This window comes from Camelus bactrianus, chromosome 21, assembly GCF_048773025.1.
Source record: "Camelus bactrianus isolate YW-2024 breed Bactrian camel chromosome 21, ASM4877302v1, whole genome shotgun sequence".
Taxonomy (NCBI): Eukaryota; Metazoa; Chordata; class Mammalia; order Artiodactyla; family Camelidae; genus Camelus; species Camelus bactrianus.
Window position 1 is genome coordinate 22,660,637 of NC_133559.1, and position 22,480 is coordinate 22,683,116.

Genomic DNA, 22,480 nt, shown 5'->3' on the forward strand with positions numbered 1-22,480 from the left:
TTCAAAGTTAACCTATTTCATAAGTGTCCTTAAATTGATCTCTTTATTGTGATCAAAATTAGTAAAACAGAAATAAAACAGAGAGACAATGAAATGTTTGGTCTTTCTAGAGACAGCTGTTGAATATATCTTAAAAAAGCAATCTAAGTGAGATTAAACATGGTATTATCTTATTACTCCCCAAAACAGCTCTCTGTACTTCACCATCTCCCATTTCTGCCTCTCTTTTCTTTCTTAAAACCACCAAACTTTTATCTTATCACTCCTTTCTTTTTTTGGGGGGGTGGGGGGCTCATCTTACTTATATTAGTAGCACTTACAATGCTAATCAATTCCTTCTCCTTGAAAAACCTCCTTCACTTGGCTTCCCAGGTACCAATTTTCCTACTATCGATAACCGCTCCCTCAATCTTCTTGTTGATTTTTCTTGTCTCAATTATTGAACACGCAAGTACCCTCAAGTAAGGTAAGGTACTCATACTATTTCTCATCTCTAATTGGAGTCTAACGCTCTTGGAGAGATCTTATCCAGCTTTTTGCTTAAATATAATACGTCAACAGATAAGAAATTTATGTCTGGTCCAACAATCTGCTGTGAGCTCCAACATGACATGTCTAGTTAGATGGCGAGAAACACTGCAAACTTAACCAGTTCAGAACTTCCCCGTGAATGCCAAACTTGACATCTCCACTTAGTATTTTTAATAACTCTCAAGCTTAGCCAGTCTAGAAGTCAACTTCCGGCCTTCTCCCTTAAGACAGTTCCTCTGGTCGTCTTCTCCTTCTCAATTAATGGCAAGACTACTCTTAAAAATGCTTAGGGAAAAAAACCTCAGTGTCATCCTAGAGTTTTCTCTATCACTCTTCCCATGTGGTCTATTAACAATTCTACTGGTTCCAATTTCAAAATACAAACAAGATCTGTTTACTTCTCCCTGGCTTACCACTATTCAGTCTTAGCTGGATTAACACAACAGCCTTCCTGATTCCACTCGTGACACCTTATGTCCGTTCTCTACAAGACATCCAAACTGAGTTTTTAAAAAGGTAAGTCAGCATTATATCACTACTTTGCTCAGAATCTTACAATGGCTCCCAACTCCCAGGAAAAGCAAAAGTCTTACAATGGTAAACAACGCTCTGTTGAAGCAGCTTTTCTTCACTACTCTGAAATCATCTACTACTCTCCACCCAGATCACTGCAGTGCAGCAACACTGGCTTTCCCTCTGTTCCCTGAACACTAATCACATTCTTACCTCAAGACCGCTGAACTGTTTGCTCCACCTGGAATAATCTTCTACTTTTAAATATGGATTACATCTCCATCTCCTTCTAGTCTTTGCTCTCATTCAGCTACTCATATAGGCATCATGTCATCACCAACTGAAAACTACAACTCCCTACTCCAGCACCCTCTCACTTTCTTGCTTGGTTATACCCAAAGCACTCATCACCTTCTAATATAATAACTCACTTATTTATTTTGTTTTTTGTTTCCTCCAGCACAAAAAAATATAAGTCTCCTAAGAGGAACAGAACTTTTTTTTTTTAAGTTTTGTTCACAGTTTATCTCCCATGTCTAGAACTGTGACTGTACAAAAAGATGAATAAAATTCACTGAATTAATGAACAAGAGTATCTCACACCTTCTGCCTCATCTAAATAAAGAAATGATTTTTTTCATGGCTTATCAAAGTGACAGCTATACAAAAGTCAGATGGAAAATAAATCTGGAATGGTACTGGAGTGAGGCACAGAACTTTTAATTTTTTTTTGTGAAATAAAGCAAGTTCCCTGGTGATGCTGTTGTTGCTGGTCTACGGAGCACAGTTTGAGAACCTACCTTGGAGATTATTCTATAAAGTACAATATGCATCCTTTCAGTCTAATATTAATTAGTTCTTTTGCCGCCTTCCTTGACAAAGGAAGGATTTGAGAACATTTTAATTACATTTATTCTTCTGACTTATTGTCAAGTACTTAATGTATCCGTGGCCATCACTGTTTTATACAGTCAATACACATTTACATTGACTGCATATTTACCATTTCTACTGCTTTCCATTCCTTTCTGAATCTCTTACCTTTGTCTTCATCTTCTGCATTTTCTCCTTCTGCCTTAAGAATATCCTTTAAGATTTTCTTTAGTGTAGGTTTGCTGATGGCAAACTCTTCATTTTTATTCATCTAAAAATGTCTTTATTTTACTTTTGTTGAGAGATTTTCACTGCATATGGAATTTTAGATTGGTAGGTATTTTCCTTCACACACTGAAGATCTCATTCCACTGTTTTCTGGTTTCTACTGCTTCGTTGAGAGGTTGGTTGTCAATCTAATTGTCCATCCTTTGAAGATAGTTTTTCTCTGCCTCCTTTTAAGAATCCCCCTTTGTGTTTTATTTTCAGTTTTACTATGATCTGTGAAGGTGTGACTGTCCCACTACCAGCAAGGGTCAGAGGATCAGACACAATCAGCTTTAATCTAGCACTTAATTATCTTTATAGAGGGATGTACGATAGGATATTCAGCATGCAGAGCATCTTCAAACTCATCAGGAGGCCAAGCAACTATTCACATGCTCAGCTTCTTGAATCTCTCCCCAGCACACACAGAGTAAGCACAGCTGCCAAGGACAGTTAGGGTGCAGGTAGTTCACCTGGACACGGAGACGTGCCTTGGTCTCCTGACAGTCCTGTGTTGTTCACAGATGCAAGGCCACTGTGTCAAGTCACGGTTCTCTCAGGCCAGAGGTAAGACCACAGATGGTGTTTCACAGTAAATTTCAGAGATAACTAGCTCCTAACATGTAACATTCCTCATTTGTCTTAACTCAATTTATTTCCCCAGAATGGTGCTATGAGAAGACAGACTCAAAGTCAGGTTTTCAGGCAGGCCTAGGTCTGTTAGGGTCCAGATCTGATTTTAAAACTTTATTCACAATGTAGATTTCATGTCATTTATTCTCTGGGGTATGAAGGCTTATTAAATTTCTGCCTTAATGTCTTTCATTAATTTTGTAAAGTTCGTAACAACAATCCTTTCTAATACTTGCTTTAGCTGCATTATTTCTCTTCTCTCCTTTTAGGTCTCCTACTGAATTATGTTCAACTTCCTTTCTTCAACCTCTATTTCTTTCTGTATTTTTTCATCATTTTTGTCTCTCCATGCCTCCTTCTGTATATTTTCTTCTAAATTTCCTACACTTCATTAGTTTTCTTTTCAACTGTGTCTTACCCTCCATTCAACCCAACCACTGAGTTCTTAATTTTGGTAATTATGTTTTTCAGCATCTAGAATTTATATTTTAAAAATAATTTTTATTTCCCAATTGAAGTTTTCTACCTTCTCTTTCATCTTGTCAGCATGGTTATTTTCAGGCTATGTCTGATAATATCCAGAGCTGCTGTGATTTTGTTTCTGTTGTCCATGCTTATGCTGAATTTATTCATGTTGTCTTGCCTTTTCCTACACCTGCTTTTTAAATTGTGTTCTTGTTATAATCCTTAGATTATATTCTTTAGGAGACCTTCTTTCAGAGAGGATTTAATTTTTCATCCTGTGAACACTAGCAATCCAAGATCACCTCAGTTTATTCAGGATTGATATGATCTAGAGTTGAGCTGTAAAAGCACTGAAGACTTATCTTCTACTGGTTTACCCTAGACTACAGCCCTTTGGGAACCTAAACCAAAGCTAGTTCACCCATACAGTGGTGAGCACTAGACTCTCTTCCCTGTGCTCTTGTGAATCTACCGTAAGTGCTCTCAGCCATTCCACCAAAATTGATAGATGCTTCCAGGGGAAAAGAATACTCAAAAGCCAGGCTCACATTTCTATACTGGTAATTCTTTCCTATCTTGTTTACTTTCCAATGCCTTAAAACAGGTTTTGGTTTTGGTTTTTAAAACATATATGGGTCTAACTTTTCTAGACCTACCTAGAGGAAGAACTGGTTCCAATCACCTAGTCTGCCATTACCAAAACTGAAGTTGAGTAACCAAACTTTAAACAAGATAGTAATTGATTATACCTAAAGTTAAACTGTACCTGGAACTCAGATATCTTAAAGTACGCATTAAGTAGAATTTGTGTCAAAAACAAAACCAAGTAAGTTCCTAAAAAGCTATTTTTTGAAAAAGATGACATTAGTGAATGACTACTGTTTCCAAAATCAAGACAATAAAAGCAATTATTTTTTCATATAACTCATGAGAAATCTTGCACTTTAAAATATATAAATAAGTTTGAGGAAACTTCTTTTTTTGACAACTCAGAAGTACAACTTTTGTAAGACATTAAATACATTTAAATATTCATGTATAAATACATCTTGTAGAGAGCAATTCTGCCCTGAAACAGTATTTAATTAGGTATACATATAGGTCACTCTCCCCTACCCACATCAGTTTTTTTCCTCCTAATACAATACCAGGTTCAGCTGAATATTTACTGAGCCTACATTGCATATGCTCATTAAGGAAAATGTAACATGGTGTTTTCTGGAGAAATTTCCAGTCCCACAGGAGAGATACAGGGATAATGTGATAATGCTGTAACAGACGTATGCACAAGATGCTACAGGTACACAAGAGAGACATCGTGTCAGCATGATGTGACATTTCAATTACTGTTCCATTAGTGACATTTCAACTACTACTTCCTAAAATGCCTGTTTCCTTTGGTGATGCAATACTAAGCAAAAAAGAAAATGCACATCACATACCAATTCATGTTTTAAGCTTAAAAAAACTCACCTGTGTAAACATAAACACAAAGCATTATACGAGACTCCAAGGAGGAAAAACTGATAGGAGAACTCACCCCATCTGGCAGTGCCCTCCAGCACACAGCACTAACAAATTCATTTGTATCATCTTCTTTTCGGTCTTTGTCCAGAACACTTTTGACCGTATCAAACTTAAAAGTTAGCAAAGTCTTAGAAAGTCCTTTATAGTACAGGTAAAGAGAGTTGTTCTCGCTTCCTGAGAAAAATAAAAAAAGAAATCCAATGTTTTTAGTTTGGGAAAGCTTAGAATCGGGACATCACAAATTCAAAGACTAATAATCTTTTACAGTTATGAAAGACCAGAGCATAGGATTTCTGGGGAATCATGAGAGAAAAGGATTCACAGAAAAAAACTATACTAATCTAAAGAAATAACCATTGTTAAATGCTATAACAATATTGATATAAAAATTTATAGCAGAGATGTAGAGAAGAATCAGAAATTTGTTATTATAGCATGATACTGAATTACATTTAGAAAAATTTCTGTCTAGAGAGGAAAAAGAAAGTTATAGCACTTAAAAAGGTAAAATTTCATAACCTACAAAACTTATTTCCCAAGATAAGCATTACTCCTATTACATGAGTGGTCTAAAAAGGCCTGTATTTTTGAGCAGTCTATCAAAGTATAATTGTGGAAGACATTTGCTTTGACAGGGTTTAGGTTCATATACATGTAGAGAGTCAACTTTCCTAAGTAAAGGCCAAGTCACTTTAAAGTGCTGACAAAAGTTCATGTATTCAGGCATCAGATATATTAATGCATTTGAACAGTACCAAATTTGAGTTTTCTACTTCTGATTTAAATTGGTATAGATTATCAACAATGAAAGGCCAAGAATAACAAATCAAGATACCCAAATAGGCTGGTTTTTGAAGAGAACACTATAGAGGGGGAAATGAGTATCAAGCTTAAGAAGACAAATAATGTCTCCAAAATTAAGACATCAGAAATTAATATTTTCCATCTTCTACATAACATCTATAGAAATTATGTTTTGATGGAGAAAAACACAAAAGCTATATAACAATCTTATGCTATTTCATGTGGTCAGGGCTTGTGCTCAGCAAAGGAGGAAGGGCTAACGCTTTTTCTCATCTGAGGAAAATTCAGCGTGCTACCTTCCGAATGTACAGATAACTTCCTGAGTTGCTATGTAGTCTGTTTCCACTGAATGCAATTTCAGTGACAGATACCTGTTAAAAAGTTGCAGGAAGAGATAGTTTCACTTACCACAAGCTATATAATCCCCATTGGAAGCGAGGCCTACAAAGTTTTTTTCATTGATGTGACCCTTGAAGGAACGTAGACAGTATGGCTTCCCTACGTTCCACAGCTTTAGCTGGCTGTCTGTTGAGCTGAGATAAACACACAAAGTTAGAACATATTTAAGATTTCATGGCATGAAACTCATCACTACTAATTAGAGGCAATCCAGTTTGGTGGTTAAGAATGCAGACTCTGGAGCCAGACTGTCTGAGTTAGAATGCTCAGTGAGCTGTTAATTTATTTTTGACCTTAGGATAGTTACACAACCTCTCTGGCCTCAACTTTTTTTATCAGTTAAATGTGAAATATAATGATTCCTACCTTAAAGAATTAGATTATCAACAACGAATCACTTTAAATCATTTTATGCTTTCAGCAGTCTCTGGGCATGTAGGAAGTCCTTAATAAGCAGCAGCCATCAATGACACCATACCACAAGCACCAAACAACAAGAGACCCCTGCTGGAGCTCTGCTTAATGTCAGGGATATAGCTGTTCCCGTTGATTTGATTTACTTTTCAACTGTTAAAGCATATTAGTATACTGAATATAAATTGTTTTCACAGCTTAGCTGGACTTATAGGGGTGGAATACTATGAATGGTTGAATGGTCTATATAAAGTGGTTTATTACTAAAATAATATGTAAGTGCAATTATTAATATAAAAATAATTGAATATAAAATCATGCTAATCCTATCATATAGTCTTAGGATTCGAATTAAAATATCATATTTTTGTTTTCTTCTACTTTCTGTTGCAAAAATTGGATCTTACAACACATATTACTTTGTAAACTGCTTCTCCTCATTCAACATTTGTTTTATATTTTTAATGTAAAATAAATACATCTCTATATCTTTACTAATGACTATACAATAAATCATCTTTTCTCTTACTCTAACATTCACAGAATAGGGCACCATGCTAAATGTTTTACATATATTATTTTATTTAAAGATTCACAATATAAGATATCTAGTATTATTAGCTCTATTTCAGAGATGAGGAAACAGATTTAGAAGGTTAAGGACATTTTCAAGGTACCACAGCAAGTAAACAGTAGAGCCAAGAATGAAGCTGTCTTTTTTCAGAAGCCAAACTCCAAACTTTTTGAATACCTCTCTTTTTAAATCGCATCTCCTCATTTTTCAATATAACATCTACTCTTAGACATTTATGTTGTTTTAAATTTGTTTTTTGCTCAACAATATTGCACTGAAATATCCCTTTATATGTGTGTGTGGTGTGTGTGTGTGTGTGTGTGTGTGTATTGTCCAAGAACTCAGAGGTTGCAGCAGTATGTATATATTTTAATATTACTTTTTAGTATTTCCAAATATACTTGTGAACGAGTTTGTCTTAAATACTTCTAGATAGCAAATATGTCCAAGAGGAAAATCATGATGATTCATAAAAACTAAGAAAGAAAAAAGACTGGTGAATATATAAACCACAAATCCAAATAAAAAAGGTCAACCAAGATTTCCAATTTATACAATTAAGTATACATATATTTCAAATAACTGGAATCAAACTAACTGATTCAACATTTATAAATCTAAAATTGAAGGAAAATATTTTTGCCACATAATCTACCATCCATATTTGAATCTGAATAAAATTTTAATTATTTACTGGCCATTATTACCCCTAAAGTTGGGATACTTTTTGACTGCTCACCATCTAATTTAGATTTGTGAACCAATTACCTAGATCAAATTCCTTTTGAAAGCTCAGCTTTCATTTTCTTTTTTCCCCTTATTTGTAACTCAATTCAAATTATCTTGCTAAATTAATTCAAGTTACCGAGTTCTTATCTAGAGCAGCCAGTACGGAGGCAGATGTAGTGGGAAGGAACAAGTATAAGGCACTAGCATTATTAACCTCCTGAGAGATACTAGAAACTATGTGAAAAGAAAAAAACAATGTATGATTAAGCTTGAGAAGAAATACCATATATGGAAAAAAGGAGATTAAGAATGGGTATTTACTAGGATAATATAAAATAAAGAGAACTATGAAATGGGTAACAGACCGAAGGGACTGCCCCTTGTCAGCAGAAGAGCTCAGTCAACTGTACTTTAGCAGCTGAGGTTTATTTATCTGGTTGACATCTTGTTATCTTCAAATAAAATAAAATACAACTAAAAGCTTGTATTAGATTCTCTAGTTCAGAAGCTTTCTCAAATAATATGTCAGGTGTAAGCAGTCTTATTTAGAAAGTTCTCTTCAAAACATATTTAAAACTCACCATGACATCATATGGAGATCAAGCAACATGGAATCAAGTAACATGGAATCACAAAAGTCAACCACATACTGCTTAAAACCAAAAATAACAGTACTACTCTGCAATGCAGATAAATATAACATATTAGTTGACTTTAATAAATAAAACACTTCTCATTCTACTGCATCAACTATGTTGTTTCTCTCTTCTTAAGGAGCAGTGGCTGAAATCCAGTCTGAAGTTCAGATCTTTAAGGGGCAATATTACAAACTAGTATCATCAGGATTTATTCACAAGTAACATATAAAAGTGATCAATACAGACCAGAACATACATGTATTTAATTAGGTAAGTTATAAAAAATTAACTTATTTAATAAAAAAAATAGCGCATATACCACAGTGTTACTCTTTACATATACCCACGGTGACATCAGAAACTAGTAAATCATGTTAAGCTCATCTTCTGAAGAGAGTAATACTCACGCAGAGACAATTTCCTCACCACTCACAAACTTTGCGTAAGAGACTGCTTTTCGGTGTCCTTTGAATACCATGATTGGCTGTTTAGTGTTACGAAGATCATAGTAGTGAACACAGTGATCTAAAGTAAAAGAAAACAAACAAAAAGAGAAAAATGTAGTCAATAAAGAAATGGAAAGCAAAGCTAGTTTTAACTGGTTTTGGTGTTTTACAGCAAATGTTTCAGGGACAATGTCAAACCTGTAACAGCCAGAAAACTAAGGGCAATGACTCATTTTCAAACATAAGAAAGATATAGTGGGTTGTCTGTTTTGAATCTACAAGAATATGATTGGATGAAAAAAGTGTATACGCATATACCAGTATCACTCTGAAAGGGAGTTCCCTGATATTTCCTGAGATCTTGGCTCTAACAACATGAAGGGTTCAAAGTAACTGGAAATTTTAATGTATCTTTATCCTTATATTTTGATGGCTTCATAAAAGTAATGTAAACATTTTGAGCTTCTGGCTAAAGAAAATGCTATATAATTTTATTTCCCACTCTTGCTTTTTAAAATATACTTCCTTGAGACACATTTTGCACATAATGAAACCTACTCACTGTGGGTATAAAAATTCAATGATTTTTACTAACTTTAACCAGTGTTTCAACCAACCAACATCATGTATCAGTTTTAGAACATTTTCCTCCTCCCATTAAGATCCCTCATAGTCCATTTACCACGCACCACCCTAGGCAACCACTATGTTTTGCCTCTATAAATTTGCCTTTTCTGGACACTTTACAAAAATGGAATCATACAGTATGTGACTTGATGTATGGCTTCTTACACTTCACTTAATGGTTGTAAAGTCCATTCATGTTTTAACATGTGTTAGCAGTTTATCTTTACTATTGCTGAAGAATATCCATTGCATGGACCAATTTTGTTTATATTTGTTTCCATTTTTTGGTTATTATGAATAATGCTGCTATAAACTATCACGTTCAGATCTTTGTGTGGACATTTATTCAGGTCTCAGGTAGATACCTGAAAAGTGGAATTACTGTCTTGTGATAATTTTGTGTTTAACTTTTTAAGAAATCTACAAACTGTTGACTGTACATTTTACCTTCCCACCAGCAATGCACGATGGCTCCAATTCCTTTACATGAGTCCTCTGAACATTTTGGATATGTATCCAAATTGTTTTTGCAAATATTTTCAAATTCTCTGTTGCCTGTCTTTTTATTTTCTTATTTTGAAGTACAGAAGTTTTGAACTTTGATAAGGTCCAATTTAACTTTTTTTTCTTCATAGAACACACTTCTGGTGTTGGAAATAAGAAAACTTTGACTAATCCAAGGTCTCAACAGATTTTTCTATTTTTTTCCAAAAAATTTTATTGTTTTGGTTCTTATATTTAAGTCTGAGATCAATTTTAAGTTAATTTTTGTGTATAGTGTGAAGTAAAGGTTTTAGTCCACCTTTCTGTATGTGGATGGACACGAATCCAGGTTGTCCCAGAATCATTTGAGAACAGACTACCTTTTCTCCAATGAAATGCTTTGGCACCTTGGTTGAAAATGAATGGACTATAAGCAAGGTTTTACTTCTGGTTCTTAACTCTAATCCACTGATCCACATACATCTACTCTTGTGCCAGGACAACAATGTCTTAGTAACTACAGTTTTATCATTTTGAAATTGAGAAGAAAAAGTCCTCCAAATTTTCTTTTTTAAATGTTTCGGTACTTCCTGGTCTTTTCCAGTTTGTTTATACTACTTTGAGTTCACTGAGCTTCTTGGATGTGTAAACTGATGTTTTTCTTCCAATTTGGGAAGGTTTGGGCCATTATTTCTTCAAATATGTTTTTAGCCCTTCCTCCCTCACCTTATCTTCTGGGAGTCAGTAGTGTACATGCTGGTATGTTTAATGGTGTCTCATAGGTTTCTGAGGCTCTAATTCATTTTTCTTCATTCCTTTTTCTATTACTTAGACTGAATTCTATTACTGAACTGTCTCCAAGTTCACTGATTCTCTTGCCAGCTCAAATTTGCTCATGAGCACCTCCAATGATTTTTTTTTTTCATTTTAGTTATACTTTTCAACCACAATACTTGTTTTTTCTTATTCCTATTTTTTAATACTCTATTTGGTAAGATATATGTGTCATATTTTTCTTAATTCCTTATAGTTGAATTCATTGAGTATTATTTTTAAAAGCTAACTTAAAATCTCTATCTAGTAAGCTCAACATCTGGGACAGTTTCTGTTGACTGAATTTTTCCTGCTTCTTTCCACATCTCATAATTTTTTTTGTTAAAAACTATAGACATTTCAGATAATAAAATGTGACAACTCCAGAAGTCAGTTCCTACCTCTTTCTCCCGGTTTGTTGTGGCCAGTCTTTCAGTTAGTGGTGGTGTTGCCACTTGCTTGTTTAGTGGCTTTTGCAGAACTAATTCTGTAGAGTCTGTAATCCCTGCTGTATGGAACCACTGAAGTCTCTGATCAGCTTTGTTTTGTTTTGTTTTGTTTTGCTTTGAACCCAGCTGCCTAAAGGCTGCTACTGGGTCAGCGTCATCTGGTAGTCGCAAGGCTTCCTTAAATGGTTTGAGTCAGTGTGTCTTTCCCCCATGGCCAAGGGGATGTCTGGGTGTCAGGGCATGCTTTCAAAGCTGAGACAACTCATATAGTGGCCTTAGCCCTCACTTTTTGCTTACATAGACCCTCAGGGTCAGCCAGAGGTAAGCGACTAGAGCCCTCTCCAGTGTTTCCTGGACAGGCACAGTGGCCTGGACGTGCACAAAGCATCCTCATCACAGGAACATATGAGAGCTTTTTCCAAAAGCTGTGGCTCCTTTGCTGCCCAGATCTTCCTTTCTGATTTCTGACTGGGCTCCCGTTTGCCCCAGCTGGTGTCACAGCCTTAGTTGTGATACTGCATCCCTTTGTTTTCAGCAATACCCTGGGCACAGGTCTTTCCCAAGGAGACTCTGAATCAGGTCAAACAGAAACGACTCCTGCGAAAGGAGCTTTTCCAGTGAGCTGTTAAGTCAGGTCAAATAGTGACAATGCTCTGGAAATGGGGATTTTTGAGAAGCTCCAAAGCTATGTTTACCCCAGTGGAGGCAACAAGGCTGCTGGTTTTCAAGGCTTCCATAACCACAGTGTTGGTTCATTTTAATAAATTTGCCAGTATTTCTGTTGCTTATATGGAAGAGTATTCCCACATCCCCATTTATGTTTATTACTGCAATTACATTAAGTGATCACCTCAAATGACAGCATTCAGCTTATACTGTGGAGGTACAAATGTACTGTTACAATTTGGCATGTCTTTTGCAGTAAATAATTCAAAATTGAAAAGCATTTTCATAAAATAAGTCTTCAATTTCTCAAGTTATTTTATAAGCTGAAAAAAATTTGTTATTAGAAAAACAGTACACTATAGGATAATAACATACTACCTTATTCTCAGGCTAATAAAAAGCAAAAAGGGGATGTAATATGCAAAAGACGTAGGGATATAAATGAAGGTTAAATTGTATCATTGTGTACTGTAAAAAGATTTTTCTAAAACAAAAAGAAATGGCAAATGTTTCTGCAGACACGGCAACCTCAAAAGAAGCACTGCAGTACCCAGAACCAGCTCACCATGTGCAATTTATTTTCAGCAAAGTATACACTATCACGTTATTGTTATTATCTCATCATGGCGGTCCTTTTTTTTTGGTTTTATATTTTTACTGTATTTACTTAGAATTTGATTTGACTTTATAGTTGCTTAAGAGCTACAAATATACAAAGGTGATCTTCATTTTTAATTTGCACATATACTCCAGAAATATTAGGATAAAGATAATTTAGGTAAGTAGGTGAAGCCCTCAGTAATTTCCTTTCCTTATAAAAGGAAAGTCTTTCTGAAGTATCACCATAATTTTAATATTCTAAATAATTCGAAGACTCAGAATCTGATCCCATTTCTATTTTTCTTTTCCCTCTTCTTACTTTGAAAAATTTCAAACCTGCAGAAAAGTTGAAAGAATAATAAATGAACACCTTTATACCTTTCAATGTAGACTCACTAACTGCATGTATGTATTTTACAACATTTGCTTTATCTTCCCCTCTACAAATGAAAAAGCATACCCACTTTTTTTCCCCTTGAACCATCTGTAAGTAAGTTTTAAACATCAAGATACTTTACCCATAAAAATGTTAGCACCTACCCTCTAAAAAGAAAATGACTCTTTTTACACCATGTGCCATCCTTAAGAAATTAATACTGACATAAGAATATAATTTAGTATGTATTCTATATTCAAAATCCAAACTGTTTAAAAAGTACCCTGAATAACTATTTATTTAATTTTGCTCAAGGGTCACACATTGTATTTAGTTTCTAAGTCTCTCTGTCATTTTATATACAACAATTTCGTAATAGTGTTATTTTTTTAAGCATCTAGATAGTTGTTTTACAAAGTGTTCCACAGGTTTGAATTTGTCTAAATGTTTTCTCATTATTATGCTCATGTTACATATTTTTGACAAAATTATTCTAAAACTGATGGTCTTTCCTACTGCATCACATCAGGAAGTATGTCATGTTTGTTCCAATGGTGATCCTAAATTTGGCTGTTCAGTTAAATGCCCCCGTGGCCTTATCAGGGTAAAGAGAATCTGTTTGTTTTACTTAAAACTTTTTAATCAAACTATGCTACTTGTGTAACCATCAAGAGGAATACCAACAGAGAACAATTTCCAGGACAATGAATAATTTTTCTATAGGGATACAACAAAACCCAAACCAAGACATCTAAACAAACACAGTTTCATCAATAATAAGGTAATCACTGTTGATATGCTAAAATAATAGCGTGGAAATAATTTGTTTGGAATATATGTAGAAATATTTTGTTGAACTTAATGTTTAATGAAGAGTTCATTACCTTTTACTAAAGTAAGAATAAAATAACTATAACTGATAAGTCAAAGTTATTTCTTTTAAGTCAAAGTTTTTGAATACAGTTTATGACACAGTCATTCTAGGCTCTGTTCCAGAAACCAAGAAAAGGAAAAAGACTCAGTCCACGTACAATATGGCCAATCAGAGAGCAAACCGAATTTCAGAAATCTCCAGTTCTATTTCCAGGCTTCCCAGATGCTTGAGAACTTATAAAAATTCTCAATATCCTACCTGTTGGATATCACTAAGATGGGGTTGGGATGAGAAACCAAGTTGGAGAAAAGTTCTCCTTAGGGAGAGCAAATACCTTCTGAGTATTTAAAAATATACAGGTCCACTGGTTACTGACACTCACCTCATACAGCTATCGTTATAGTTTTTTAAAACAATAATTAAATCCTTTTTACTTCCTTTAAGCCTTTGATGATATTCTAATATATAATACACCACATTAGAGATCTGAATGAAAGCTAACCTTTGGAAACAGAAAGATCAAGCAAGCATAAGTTAAATAATGTAAGGGTATATGGCATACTTTGGAAGCACTTCCTTTTAACGCCAGCTCTAAAGTTGGTTGGTAGATCTTTGTTCATCATTTAAGAAGAATGAGAAATTGTCGTAGCTTATTTTTTACCATATATAATCAGCCCTTGGTTCTAGCCTAAATAAAACCCTAGAAAGACATGTTCCCTTCAGCCCACTAATATGCACCCTTAACTTTATGAGTCACCCCTCTAATCCTTACCAATCCACAAAAGATATGGAAGCAATTGCAATGTTCCCTAGCGTCACAGAAGTAGCAATTCCCTATCTGTACGTGAGATTAAGCCACAATCACCAAATCATCAGCAGTTAGCAACAAATGAAAAAGTTTTCCAGTTCCACACAAAAGGAGCTTAGATGTCAACATTTCATCCTCACAACAACTAAAAGGTGAACAGACTGAAAAATCAACAACTATTCTAGGATCCACAAGAAGGTGAAGGTCAACCAGTGCCACAAAGATTGGAGAGACAAAGGGAAATATGGGAACCACAGCTTATCAGAGCAGAGAATCACAATGAGAAACTGCCTTGGGGAACCAATGCCTGTGTTTAAAAATCTGAAGTGTAACAGATGAACTGCTGAAGGTTCCGTGTGGACAAGTCTGGGAGTTAAAAACTCCGGAGAGATCCAGTCATTGGAGTCCTCCACAATTTTATCAGATTTATTTCCAGAAGTTTGATCAGGTTCTCAAAGGCAGAGCACAGAGGATTTTTTAGAGCAGTGAAAACACTCTGTTCGATACTCTGATGATGAATACATCTGTCTAAATCCATAGAATGTACAACCCCAAGAGTGAACTGCTGACTATGACTGTCAGTGTATGTTCATCAACTGTAACAAATGTACCATTCTGGAGAAGGATGCTGATTTAATTGGCATGGGGTGGGGGTGGGGGGATGTGGAGGGCAGGGGCAGGAACTCTCTGAATCTCCCTCTCAAGTGTGCTGTGAACCTAAAACTGTACTAGGAAATAAATAAATAAACCCTTTTAAAAAAGATAAACATCTCAGTTATGTATACTTTCCCCAAATTAAAAACAAAAACAAAATCTCAGTAAAGTAGCAGAAACATTTATAACAAAGTCTTTCCTGGCCTAACTTACTTAGAATCCCAGGATATCAAATAGATTAAAGTAAGAGCTGTTCTGGTTACCAAACCAAGATTTCTTACTATGACATATAAAAGGTCTTCATTATTTAGCCTATGTCTACATTCCACCAATTTAGGAACCTGTAAATATTTTTAGTATAGTTATCTTGTCCCAGGGGAAGATAGAGAAGTATACATAAAAATGATCTGAGGAGTAATTTCAAAATACAAATGCTTGGTCTCCTCTCTGAAGATCCTAAATCAGTAGGTTTATGATAGGGCCCAGACATGAACAATTTTTCAGTTTCTCCAAAAAGACTGGTATGCCTCAGATTTTAAAAAACACTATTCTAACGCTATTCTTCACAACATGTTATAACTTATTTGCTTGACTACCTTACCTAACAAACTGCCATCCCTGAGGAGTAGGATTATTTTTTATTTTTGTATGCATAGTAACAAATACAAAGTTATTTTAAAAAATAAGTGTGAAGTTACTAAATAAATGATATAATTCTGATGAAAAGAATTCCGGGCATCCTAATTAGCGTGATAGAGATGGGAAAAATTCTTTTTTTCTTTAGAATGGTACATGGTCAAGCCCCTTTAAGTAATCAGATATTTACTTTCCTTCTAGGAACTGTAAGAAACATAGACAGATATACATGCCACATTGTATAAGCAGATCAACAGTTAAAGTGGAGAGTACAACGTTCATTGTGCTTATGCTGGTCAGTATCGCAGCATTTTGCCTGTGGATCCAGAGTGCAGCCAAGTGTCACTTAACTGCCACAGATGTTTCACACCCGAATGATGGCTGCTTCCTAATACTGACACACCCCTTCTCTGAGTTTTCTAATAGTCTTTTATTCAGAATTCAGTATTCTAGAGTTATACAAAATCAAGTGGTTGCTGTTGTGTTTATTTTCTACAGTTTAGATCTGGAATAGAACCATCTTGTATCCATTCATCTATCATCCACTTAACCATCTGTCCATCCATCCATGCAAGTAGGGTTAATGTTTTATACCCATCACAGTTTCTGAGTTCACTAAAACACAGGTTTTGGTTGTTTGAAAAATCTTTGTCTTTATTTGTAAAAGAGTTTTTGGCTGGATATAGAATTTTGGGTCTGAAAAATTTTTTTTAGCATTTTAAACGTGTGGTGGGTCCGTTGATTTTTAGTCTATATAGTTTATGATGAGGAGGTTGCTATAATTTTTATCTTTCACAGTATATGTTTCTTTGTCTTCACAATTTCTCTTTGTTTTTGGCATTCTGACTATTGATATGTCTGAGTACTTCTGGTCTGTTTCTTTTTCGAAGCAATGAACTGTTTCAGGTTCTGCGAGCTTCTAGTATCTAAGCTTTGCTGTCTTTGATCAGTCTTGGAAAATTGGCCTTTGTCTCTTCAAATACTTCTTTCCTTTTCTTTCCTCCTGCTTCTACAACTCCAATTACAAGTGTGTCTGACTGCTCAACATTTTTCAACAACTCTTGGCTACTGTGCTCTGGTCCCCGCCCCCTACCACCCAAAAGTCTTTTCTCTGTGTTTTATTTTTGATAATTTCTACTGACTACCTTCAAATACATAGTTTCCCTTAGTTTGTATCCAATCTGCCAATCAACGCATCAAAGAAGTCTTCAGTTCTGACAAGATTTATATTTCTAGTATTTCCATTTCACTTTTAAAAAATACTTTTCTTCTAATGTTAGCTATTTTGATTGTGGTAGTGGTTTCATTGGTATATATATCTATCAAAATTCATCAAATTGTACATCCAAAATATGTGTATTTATTAACTCAATAAAGGTGTTAAAACAAAACAAAACAAAACAAAACAAAACAATACTTTTCTTCTCTCAGCTGAAATTCTTCATCTTTTCAAGCATGTTGTCTATCTTTCCCACTAGACCCTTTACATACATTTTGAGGAAGGGTGTAGCTCAAGTGGTAGAGTGCATGCTTAGCATGCACAAGGTCCTGGGTTCACTCTCCAGTACCTCCTCTAAAAACAGATAAATAAATAAAAACCTAATTACCGCCCCTCCAGAAAAACCCAAACAAACATACAATCAGCTATTTTAAAATCTGCCTCACACCGCGACACTTGGGTCCTCTGTCACATTGATGATTCCTCTGAGCCTGGCACTGAGATGCTTGCTCTGACTTACATGTATGTCACCTACTTTTCAATTAAATGTAAAAGATCAACAGTAGATGCTGAGGTAAATGGTAGTTTCGTCTGGAAACGAGTACCTCTTTTTCTGTCAGGCCGTAAGTGTGACGGAATCAACGGATCTAGCAGCGGTTGAGCTGAGTGTTGGTTTTGGTTGTTCAGTTCATCGTTGTCAGGTGTACCACAGGCTTCAGACTCTTCCAGCAACGAGTGGCCATCACTCTGTGCTTAGTGTGGTCTGGGCAACAGAAATGTTTCTCAGTGTTCTGCTCTACCCTTTTAGCAATTCCTGAACGTCTGGGCCTAGGAGAGGGGCCTTCTCCAAGCTCCTGTCCCTCTCCTACTGGTAGATGGCTCCTTCTTGTCTTTCTGGTGCTAGGATTCTGCTTGGCACAGGGGTTCCTGGCTCTTCTGGTCCACCATGAGTCTTAGGCAGGGCCGACAAACCCGACCTTCTGGAATGGGGCCTCTTAACACTCCAACCCCTCACCGCCGTGGCAGCCAAACTCTGCACAGCATCTGAGGCAGGCCTTTCCATGCCGCTCCACCACTGGCAGCAGACCTCTGCTGTGTGCTGATGCAGGACCCTGGGCCTAACCAGTTTTCCTGCTTGTCTCCTAACAGCTCAAAGCTTCTGCTCCATGTAAGAGGAGGGTCCATGAAAAGGTGATATTTTGTGCTGGTCTTTCAGCAGGAACTCATCACTTCATGAACTTCTGAATGCCACTGATGCAGGCTACTGCCCTGCCTCACTCATTCTGTGAGCCACCAGTGGAAGGCCACAGAGAAGAGCTTCTGAGTAAGCATGCATTCCTCTTTTGTTTCAGACTTCCAGTTATTCGGCACTGATACTGCAGTGCACACCTGGCCCTTAAGAATGCATTACAACTTCAGCTCTTTTCTTCTCACCGGCTTCTATGGTGGCTACTTCTTCCTCTTGTGGTCTGCAAATGGTGAAATAGTTCCTGTGTCCCATCCTTCTTGGAGGGGCTTGACATTCCTTGGAATTCAGTTCCTGTGCCTTGTAAACTCAGTTCTCCGACAGGCAGGGGTCAAGAAAAGTTATAATTTTGTAGCTCATGTAGTGCTTTATGTTTTAAAGATAAGAGTAACACTCTCTGGTCGCTTTCTACACACTAAGCAGAAGTAGAACTCCCACTGTGCTATCATTTGACAATATTTCCTCACCACAACTATGGAGCACATATTCTAAATTCCTGTATACTTACAAGAACATTACACTGATTCTGCCTGGTGTAGTGTTCCTTCTCATTCATATCAGTCTATAATAGTAACAGCTCCATCTTTCCTTGTCCACTTCGTAGTAGCATTTCTTAAGTTCCCTGGCTAGAAAATTATATGTGTATATTTAAATAAATGAATAAATAAATGAATAAATAAATAAATAAATACATACATACATACATACATACATATATACATACAAGATCTTGGTCTCAAAATCAGCTGGCTGTCTCTTTGACATTGATATCACTATATACCGAGTTAGAAATGCCGTCTGATAAAATGAAATAAATACAAGGCACTCAACTCTAAGCTGATGGAAGACAAATGACTTACTATTTTACCAGCAAAATCTCAGATCTTTATTTGATTAGAAATCTAAAATAGGCATTTACCCAATTTTTCTGGCATGGAAGAAGTGTAAAGGGAGAGTTAACAAGAACTGAGAAGTGAATTGGTGGTAATGAAATCCGGAAATGTGTGTGTAGGACTGTGGGAAGAGACCCAAACATGGGCTTGAGAGCCACTGGTAAGGGCAGAGTGTCGCAGGTAGGACTAGAGGAAAGCAGGAAAAGGAAGAGGAAGAAGGGGAGGGAGCAGGAGAAAGATGAGGACTCTCAAAAAAAGGGAAGTAGGGAGGCAAGGAAGGAGTAAGGAAAGAAGAAATATGAGTGAGAAAGAGAAGGGAGGAAAAGAGTAGAAGGGAAAAAGGAAACATGGAGGGAACAAAGAGGAGGGAAAGACGGAAATAAAAGGGAGGAAGAAAAGAGGAAGGAAAAGAAGGAAGGGAGTTGAGAGAGAGAGAGCAATGGAGAGCCAGAGCAAGCAAGAGCCAGCACGTGTACAGGCACGGGAAGATGGGTCTGAGATTCTGAACTTCTTTCTACACCTAGAGATGGACCCATAATAGTACAGAGGGTCCAAGTTTCTGGATTCATGTATGAATTTATGAAAAAATTCCACATCTTATTAAAACTCCTTCATTTATATCATAAAAATATATATTTCTTTACAATTACAAATTTTATTTTTTCAATTAACATTGTGCAACAGCTCATTTAAAGACTAATCTATCAATTAAAGCATTTAGTACCCATTTTTGGCTAGTAATAACCACTCATTGATTCTCTGCCACCTGTAATTATCTGCCTTCTTCTGCTCTCAAATTAACTAAGCAGACTTCTAATTTTTTCCTAAAAACAATATTAAAAAAAACTACACTCTCATTAATTTTTAAATCAGTGCCTAAAAATTTTCATCTTACATTTAAATATTTGCAAGACCTGTCATATGTAACATACTCAAATAGTGACATTTAGAAATAAAAATTAAGTATATGTAATGAAATCTAAATGCCATAGTAATTCGATGTTGAACATCATCCATTAAAAAAAATTCATGAACAAGCTTTTCTTTAACCATGGGAAACTTTTATATATAAATTTTCCCTTGAATTTGCATTTTCATTCCCCTTGGAAAATAAAATGTATCCAACTAATTTTACGCTATCTTTTTATACTAAGTCTCACTTAGCATTCTCTCTTCTTTGAAAAAAAATGTATATTATACAAACATTAATTTAATTTCCTATGACCAGAACACTTTTTCCATTTGAATTACTACTAAAATTATTAGTATATAATTGGTTAAAAATTTTTGATAATTATTAAACAGAAGTAGTATTTTACTGGAAATGTATGCTTCATCAGACGGTTGTGGCATCCCCTTTCCCTCTGCCTTCTGTCCTGCCCTTGTTCTGGTAACTACAAATTACTCCTACGTACTCTAGAATTCCCTTCTTATTGTGTGGCATTAATTTTTTCCCTATGGTTCATTTCTATATTTATACAGATACAGTTATAGAAACAGAAAGTTTCCTCATAGCAATGTCATTCAATTTTCTGATTCTCAAGTTTATGCCCCAAATCACATAGTCATCTCTCGGGGGACAGGGGAGGGAGATAAAAAAGAACACTTCATTGCTTTGCTAGGGAAAGAGAGTCACAGCAGGCTAATGCCGTAAAGACTACAGGTTCCCCACTTTTTTTGAATATAGTCATCTATTATCAAAAATATTTTTAATAATCTGACATCTTGGTTAGACCATTCTTTTAATTTTTTACTGAATATAAAGAACTGGAACCATCTATGTTGTCACCTAATAATTAAGAGCAGTTTAAAGTCACAATTTTTGCAAAGTACTGAAATGGTTTTACCAACATACAATCAAACGTGTAGAACCACAGTCCCTTATCCTAAGTACTTGGGGCAGGTAAGTTTTATAATTTTGAATTTTTCAGATTCTGAAAGGAAGTATGCTTCATATTATGCAGCACTCCTGATAAGGTTTGTGTCAGCACTCTACAATCAAACACATTAATATTACTACCAGAAAACTTATATGAACAATTACACAAAGTGAGATATACAAAGATAAATAGCTCTGTCCTACATCTAATCATGCCATCGAATGAAAATGAACTTTTGGTATTTATGGATTTTCAAATCGCAGATAATGGACTATGGACCAGTATTAAGTATACCCGTTTATTGCCCAATTGAAGTAAATAGATCTATGTTCAATATTTGGTGCTAATGGGCTCTCTGCCTTGCTCCCATGGGACTGAGAATAAGGAACAATGCATACATTTTTTGACAGTACTCAGAAGAAAGAAGTCCTTTAAAGAAAAAACTTCACCCACTTTCACTGTTTTACTCAACAAGCATCTAAAGTAAAAGCACTAAAACATTTAAGGTACAAAATATACTTTTTCTAATGCCATGTTTCACTCTTAATAGAAATACCTATAAGACAAAGAATGATAGGGAGTTATTCTAGTAACAATATTTAGAATAATCACCCCTTTGACTGAAAATCCTGAGGTTTTTACAACTTGGAAAAATGTGTCATGTTAGGATTCATGATAATGACAGATATGATTTTCTTTTATAAAACATAAAAAAACCCACTATTATAAAAGTTGAAGTGGAAAAGGGGAATTGACGTGATATCTCTGGTTTCACTATCAGGCGTTATCAACTTACATATGAAATCTGAAGATCCAAAAATTGATTCTTTTTAATCTGCAGGTTTCTATATACATCTTGAATACTTCTAGTGCTCATTAGGTTTTTCTTAGTCCAGCTTGAAAAACTTTGCTTTAGATTACATGACAAATATTTAAGTATGTCCTTCCATATGTGAAGATTTTTTAAAGCATGTGCCTAAAGCTAGTCATTTTATGTAGACTTTTTTTTCTGCGCTTTCAGACAACTGAAAGTCAGTGAAGGTGATAAAATGGGCTGTAAGTATACTGATACTCTATATGTAATGTTTTTTTTTAATAAACAGAAGATGATTAGCACCTTGATAATTATATAGAGAAATAGCCTTTATTTAACATCATAAAATTTCATACAAGTGTATTAATTAGCCATTGCCACAAAATTGCTGTGCAACAAAGTATTCTAAAACTTAGTAGCTTAGAACCTTCATTTATTCTCACAGACCTGAGGCACAGCTTAGGGTTGGCTGCTTAGAGTAAAGCTTATTTATGTGTCTGGATGTTGAATGACTGGGCTGGGGCAAATCAGTGCTGCTCCGAGTGCCTTTCTTCCTCCCCTTGGGGCAAGCAGCTAGCTTGAGCATGTTCTCTTCACGGTGATGGCAAAGGGGCAAGAATAACCAAGTC

The 22,480-nt window shown here is 35.5% G+C and overlaps 1 protein-coding gene across 4 annotated transcripts in view; it reads right to left on the reverse strand.

The window, feature by feature from the left end:
* The window catches only part of COP1 (COP1 E3 ubiquitin ligase), a 165,225-nt gene that overhangs the window by 23,107 nt on the left and 119,638 nt on the right, over positions 1–22,480 (reverse strand). For all 4 annotated transcript variants that reach the window (XM_074349831.1, XM_074349829.1, XM_074349830.1 and 1 more), the window contains 3 exons: positions 8,775–8,892; positions 6,022–6,146; positions 4,823–4,983 (listed from right to left, as the gene is read on the reverse strand). In XM_074349831.1, the coding sequence (XP_074205932.1) occupies positions 4,823–4,983; positions 6,022–6,146; positions 8,775–8,892 (404 nt within the window). The remainder of the gene's footprint in view (positions 1–4,822; positions 4,984–6,021; positions 6,147–8,774; positions 8,893–22,480) is intronic.